This window comes from Myotis lucifugus, unplaced genomic scaffold (genome assembly GCF_000147115.1).
Source record: "Myotis lucifugus unplaced genomic scaffold, Myoluc2.0 scaffold_768, whole genome shotgun sequence".
NCBI lineage: Eukaryota > Metazoa > Chordata > Mammalia > Chiroptera > Vespertilionidae > Myotis > Myotis lucifugus.
Genome location: NW_005871816.1, coordinates 41,204 through 48,267, shown reverse-complemented (window position 1 = coordinate 48,267; position 7,064 = coordinate 41,204). Strand labels below are relative to the sequence as shown.

Here is a 7,064-nt window from a genome sequence, read left to right as displayed (position 1 = left end):
ACGGACTCGCGCACAGAGTTGGGCTGTGGGGTCACTGCCCCGCCCCCTCCCCCCCGCAGAGCCCCGGCCGTTCAGCGAGCAGGCGCGGCTTTGGTTCCGCTGCTCCGCCCGTCTCCGCCCAAATAAAGAGGCATTGTGCACCAGCGTGTTGAAAAGACGTGCTTGTCATTCTTAATAAACAGCTAGATTAAGAATACATAAGAGAAACAGAGTGGTATCTTTATATGATACACAAGTGTATGTTACAAGAATTCCATCAGGCACAATAGCCTCAGGTTTAAGGCCTCAATGTTGGGCCAAAAAAAAAAAGGGCATGGTAGAGTTTACTTTAACATCTAAAATGTCACTTGTCATAAAGGAGGGTGTAATAGAAACTGTCTTTAATAAATCATAATTGAAGTTCCCCTCATTCTCTTTCCATTAAGATGCTAAGTTTATGACTGAGCATAAAAGAAAAGACGGGTCCCCTGTGGCCAGCGGAGTCGCAGGCAGAGTGGAGCCAGCTGAGGCGAGTGCCCGCAGGGTCCACCCGCCATGAATCCCATCTTCCTGGAGGAAGGGAAGGGGCCACATTTCTCCAACAGTCCAAGCCCTTTCCCCGGCCCCAGACAAGAGAAAGCAGCCAGCAACGTTGTAGGGCACCGGCTCTCAGGACCGGAGCCCGTGGCCGAGCGTCGGCTGCAGCAGGTTTGTGAAGATGCACAAGGGGCAGTTTCCTTTTACATTTTAAACAGAAGCAGTCGGAAAGGCTTCGTAACTACACCAATAAAAAAAGAAAGAAAAAATGGAGGCCTCTTCTTTAGTGTGAAAGTCTGTCCGTTTCTTCCTGGCTGCTCTCCCTAGCACCATGGCTAAGGGAGTTCAGTGCATGGTGCTTGCGTTGGCCACTGCAATGGCCTCCTGAATTTCCCGTATCACCAGGATCCGAGTCAGCATCTGTCCCATCTGCTCTCTGCTGATAGGCTGAACCGAGTACCAGATTGGGCTGTTGGGGGCCACCACTGGCTCCGGCGTCAGGTAAAAGGTGTCATTCCGGCCTTTCACACTCTGGGGACTGAAGAATATGTCAGTAAAAGCTGGTTAAAACCACAATCTCAACCCTCCCGCCTGAAACTCCCAGACAGACATCTGCAAAAGCTGGGAAGGCAGCTGCTCTGGAGGGAGGGCGGCACAGCCACACACACAGCCTCGGGTGCTAGGGCGGCTGCTCTGGAGGGAGGGCGGCACAGCCACACACAGCCTTGGGGGCCAGGGCAGCTGCCTCTGCTGTGCCGCCCTCAGATGCCAGCTGATTCCGCTGACCTGGGGCTCCCGGGCTCACCTACTCGAGTCCAACCATGTCCGACTTGGAATAAGCTTTACCGCCCAGGGCTGTCTTCCAAGTCTTTGTTCAGGTTGCTTCCTGCACCCAATCCTCTGAGAATTCCTGCTCTAACTGAGGAACTCAACCTGGGCCCCCCACCCTCAGTGCTGTGCTGTGCCTCTCTCCAGTGCATAGCACACACCATCCCCTCAGCTCTTCATCCATCCACTCAGGGTTACCAAGGGCTCCTGTTTGTCAGTCCTGCCTTAGGTGCTGATGGTAAGGAAATGAGTAAGACCCAACAGGGCCTCCCTTCTGGGGCTGACAGATAAGGGGAGAGGCAGACAGAAGTTCAACACTCAGACACACCCAGGACACACAGTGCGACAGATGGAGCACCTGAGGGCACAGGTAGGGTGTGAAATGCTTCCCCCATAAGGTGCTTGAGAACTGGTGGGCAGGAGCTGACTGCTAACTGGGTGGGGTGGGGCGGTGTGGGGTTGCCCAACAGGGAAAAAACCTGGGCGAGGCCTCAAGAAAGGGAAAGCACGGTGTCCGCAGTGGAGAGGAGCCAGTGCGGCCAGAAAGCCAGAGCTGGCTGGATGCGAGGTCAGCAAAGGGGAGGGAATGAAGGGCCTCTTGGCCACGTTAGGGTCCTGTCTTTGTAGAGCGAAGAAAACCACTGCAGGTTTAAGTAACACAAGACCTTCAACGTAGAAAGATCATTCTGACATTGCTGGGAGTGTGACAGCCCCACGCCAGGCGCAGCAGAGCACAAAGCCAGGGAAAGGGGTCCCCCTTGGATGGCGGCAATGACAAAAGGTCAAGCCCCAGACACGCTCACCGTGCGATGGAGGCAGCCTGTCTGTACCGCCTCCCTCGACCTTGCTCTCCTCTCCAGGAAAGGGACCCCTTTAGGACCCCAGTGCTCAGCACATCACGTGCTGTGGGGAAAGCAGTCAGTCTGCTTCTGTGCCCAGCTTTCCTGCAGTGTGTTTCTCCTCTCAGCTGGGGACTAGAGAATGCCTCTGCACACAGGCACCCCGCACACAGGCGCCCGCTTAGAAGGAAACCCCCTCACCATTTAAAGAGGTAGAAATCGTACAGCTTGATGGGACATCTCAGTGGATTCTCAGGATTTTCCGTCTGTTCTGCATACATGTCATCTGTAACTACAAAACACACCAACCACAGACATGGCATCAGACTACTTTAGCTCAGGCCCAGCATCCCAACTAGGACATATTGGAAGGAGAAAGGGTGTGAGGAATGGGTGGTGACTATGAAAGGAAAAGACAGCTATCTTTTCTGGGTCATCTCTGCTTCTTCAAGAGTCTGACGTTTCTGGCGGAGGAGAAAGGAATGGAGAATCGCTATCCAGCAAGTCCCAGCCCCAACTCATCGCTAGCCCCTTGGCACAGAGGGTGGCAGGACGAGGAGCACCGTTTCTGCAGGCCCCGCCCCCTTCCCTACCTTTCTGGCCCGTCTGGTGTATCCCAAGTGCCTTCAGGTACCGAATACTCGTGCTTTTGTCCTTAGGGTTGGAGGGGTTCTTCTTTGTCTGTCGCAAGACCTTGGAGAAGGCCAGCTTCATGTGCTGGTCCACCGTCTTCAACAGGAAGTACCTGCACCGCAAGTGAAAGCCAGGCAGAAGGGAGGGTGCCAGGAGGAGACCATGACTTACCCTCTGCCGTCAGTGCTTGAGAAGAGCCAGGGCCCCCACTCCCAGGACATGGGCAAGCCCCACCCACACACACTGTCCGTGGAGAAGTCACATCAGGACTGGTGGGGGGGTCTGGCGAGGCTGCCTGCTTTCCGTGGCCCGAAGGCTCTCAAATGTGTCAAAAGAACTCAAAGTCGGCCTGGAGAGTTTCCACCCTCTTCGCGGGGCAGCTGCCGGCAGCGGCTAAGTGCGGAGCCTCTAGAACACTTACTTGGTGTTAAAGAACATGAGGGTGGTCAGCAGGGTGGAAGGGGAGTGAGCCCCGAGCTGCTTGCACTCCCACAGCATCTCCTCGGTCACGTGGCTGGGCAGCACATAGCCTAGGAGGAACAGAGGACTGCTGCAACCAGGGCTGGCGGACGAGGGTTAGCAGGGGGAGCCTTCCTGGGAGGCACAGTCACCTCGGAAGCTTTTAAAACACAAATGGTTGGGTCCCAACACCATTTCCTAAGTTGAGAACCACTGCCCTGCTCTTACTGGATGTTAGTTTTTCCTTTCACCATGAAACAAAAAGATAGGCCTCAGGGAAAGTGAAACCCCAAACTGTGACCCACACTCTGCATACGGGCGTACTTCTCCGGGAAGAAGGCAGAGCTTTCACCAGAATTTCAAATGTGCTCAGGGCCCAAAGCACAGGTACGCCTGCCTGCTTGCACTTGCTACACCTTCTTTACAAAGGAAGCCATTTGCAACCCCTCTCAGGTAAACGGGAGACTGCCATCCAGTACCGGTGTCCCCCACAGGGCAGGTGTTCCTGTAAGACCCTGTTACATAAGCAAGTTGAGAGCTGGGCAGGGACAGAGGCCAGGAGTTTAATCACCAAGCCCCTTCATATGTTCATTCCGTAGTCAGTGTGCAAGTGTCTGTGGGCCAGTGCCACTTCACAGAAGCAGGGAAAGAAATATTCTGCCCAATACATTCCTCTCCTCTGCTCTCGCCACAGCTGGCCCTCTGACTCCACCAGTGCATGTCCATCTCTTCAGGGCGCTGCCTCCACTCTTGTATGTTGTGGTCCAGTGACAATGAGCTCTCCTTCCCTGCTCTTAGACGTGTCTGGAGCAGGGTGGGTGGCAGGAGACAGTCGTCCCCAGAGAAGGCCAGCCCTAGGAGCAGTCCCGGGCACACTTGCACGCACTATTTTCTCGGGGTTCACTGTGCCACCTGGTGTCACGTTCCCCAGCTTTAATTGCTTCCTTAGCAACACAACGTCGCCTGAACCTTAGGGAAACTCCTGGCGTGGGAGAAGGTGACGGGGACAGAGCCATCACAGAAAAGCCTGAGTCCCGATTCTGAGCTACAAGGATCAAAATGATCGATTCTGTCTTTTATATTTTTGGTTCTGCCCACTTTAAAGACCTAGAAACAATGACCAGCCCAGGAGCAATGAGCACACCTGGCATCAGATCTCGGTTTGGTCCTGAAATACCATTTACCACTGAACACATCAGGGTCCACGGAGAACAGACCGATGCCGCACTAGGACAGGAATGTCCGAGATGAGCCTGAAGCATGTTGGCAAACCAGAAATCATGGAAGCAGGGCTGTGTCAGAAGAACTTAAGGGCTAATTTAAAGAAACTCCAAGTGATCAAAGATGGGTCAGTTTGCACATCAATAAAGATAAGGACTGGGAGGGGGCGGAAAGGTAACTGCGATGGGCTGACTCATTAAATATGCTCACAGTCACTCATTCATGATGATGCTTAGAAACAAACAAAAACCACACAGCTACTTGGTTTCACTGAGGGAAGCTGGTGAACCAAGTCCGTCCTGTGAAAACTGCTAAACAGGAGAACAAACAAGCCCTGATCCCTCCCTTTCTATAGTTTACATCGCCGGGACTTCAAGAGGTTGGCAAGGAAACGTTTCTCTGTTTTTCAGCTAATAATGAAGAAGTAATAACATTATAATACCACCTTTTGCAACTAATGAATTAATGGATACAGACATTAAGGGCATCTGATGAAAATAAATAACTCATCTATGATGTAACCTTGCCAAAAAGGAAAAAACACACACAAAAGAACAAAACCTGATCAGTTGAGTCTTTATATGCAACTACCTATTAACTGTAAATACAGGGAAGAGAAGAAGAAGTCAAACTACACCACGGGGATGTAATCAGCAAAAAGTAAACGGTGTGACAATTTAAAAGGCTAATTTCTTCCATAAAGTGCAAGAAAAAAAACAAGGGGGAAATTAAAGATTAAAACTAACCACTAAAAGGTATACCCAGCAATTTCAATGTGTGGAATTTATACCTTGACTTAAACAAAATTATGACATTAGAAATTCAAAGAGGGTAGATTTTGATGACATTATGGAATTATCTTTTTTTTTTAAAAAAAGGTATGATAACGGCATTGTGGTAGGTCAATAATACATACTAAAATATTTATGAATAAAGTGTCTGGGACTTACTTCAAAATAATATGGGAGGAGGAATAAGTAGTGTATATATGAAATGAGATTTGCCATGAACAAACAGTAGGTACATGGGAGTGTCATTAATCTCGTTTACTTTTATATGTGCTTGAAATTCCACAATAAAAAGCCTTAAAAAGCGAATTCTACACGGCGACACTTGCCTCAAAAATGTGCAAATCATGAAGCGTGAGTCACGGACTCACCTACCGGTCTCTGTTCTAACGACAGCGAGGCCTCCCTCCTAAGGCCCCAACACTTCCATTCCCTTGTGCTTTGTTCTTCAAAGCACTTACTCAATCACAAATAATTTGGTGACTTCCTGTCTCGCCGTCAGACTGTAAGGTCCGTTTTGTTCACTGCAATGTTATTATCTATGTAACTGGAATACTGCCTGGCACACGGTAGGCACTCAAAAATACATAACCAATAATGTTTTTAAGGTTAAGCATGTAACAAACTAGTAGTGGTGATCGAGGTTAACCAGACTGTTTTCAACGCAAATCCCAAGGAGCGTGACTGCTGGATCATAAGGCAAGAAAATGTTTACTTTTTTATGAAAATGCCAAACTGTCTTCCAAACCAAAGTGGCTGTGCCACTTTGCATTCCCACCAGCAGTGGGTGAGGCTCTTGGTGCTCCCTGGCGCCATCTGGTGCTGCCAGTGAGGGTTTCAGCCTTCGTCACAGTGATATAGCGGCTTCTCGTTATTTTATAAAATTGCAACTTCCTGGTGACATGTAATAAGCATCTTTTCCTGTGCTTGTCTACCACCTGTGTACCTTCTTTAGTGAGGCATCTGTTCAGATCTTTTGCCCATTTGTTACTCAGGTTGTTTGTTGGAAGTTATTCCATAGGTGAATGGATAAACAAACTGTGGTACATCCATACAATGGAATATTATCAGCAATAAAAGGAAATGAGCTATCAAGCCACATTATACATCATTGAGTGTTAAGAGTTCTTTGTTTATTTTGGATACCAGTCCTTCATTGGATATGTGTTTTTCAAAGGTTTTCTTCCAGTTTGTGGCTCGTTTTTTTCATTCTCTTAACTGTTTCACAAAGCAGAAGTTTTTAATTTGAATAAAATCCAACATTGTCAATTTTTTCTTTCATGGATTACAGAGCTTTTGGTATCTTCTCTATATATAAAAGCCTAAGCGACCAGCTGATCGACGACCTGGGGGCAGACGCTCAACACAGGAGCGGAAACCACAGGCATGGAAACATGGAACAGACTGATGAATCTCAGAGGGAAGGGGGGAGGGCGGGAAGAGATTAACCAAAGATCTTATATGCATACTAGAGGCCTGGTTAATGGATTTGTGCACCAGTGGGGCCCCTCTGGGGATGTCAGACTGCTGGTTTCGGCCAATCCCCACAGGCCAGGCCGAGGGACCCCACCAGTGCACAAATCCGTGCACCAGGCCTCTAGGTGTATATAAAAAGTCATCATCAAACCCAAGGTCACCTAGATTTTCTATGTTATCTCTAGGAGGACTTTAATAATTTTGCATTCTACATTTTGGTCTGTGGTCCATCTGGAGTTAGTTTTGTGAACGGTGTAAGGTCTATGTCTAGACTGATGTTTTGCATGTGGATGTCCAGTTCTAG

General features: G+C 49.3%; 1 protein-coding gene across 8 annotated transcripts in view; it reads right to left on the bottom strand.

Moving 5' to 3' along the window:
- Window positions 1–146: 146 nt before the first annotated feature.
- Window positions 147–7,064, bottom strand: part of QRICH1 (glutamine rich 1) — a 34,982-nt gene continuing 28,064 nt past the window's right edge. For 7 of the 8 annotated variants that reach the window (XM_006106104.3, XM_006106103.3, XM_023746945.1 and 4 more), the window contains 4 exons: window positions 3,238–3,346; window positions 2,777–2,928; window positions 2,385–2,475; window positions 147–1,054 (listed from right to left, as the gene is read on the bottom strand). In XM_006106104.3, the coding sequence (XP_006106166.1) occupies window positions 862–1,054; window positions 2,385–2,475; window positions 2,777–2,928; window positions 3,238–3,346 (545 nt within the window). In that variant the 3' untranslated portion in view covers window positions 147–861. Of the gene's footprint in view, window positions 1,055–2,384; window positions 2,476–2,776; window positions 2,929–3,058; window positions 3,347–7,064 lie in introns of those variants that run through there. The other variant, XR_002827060.1, reaches the window with a different exon arrangement.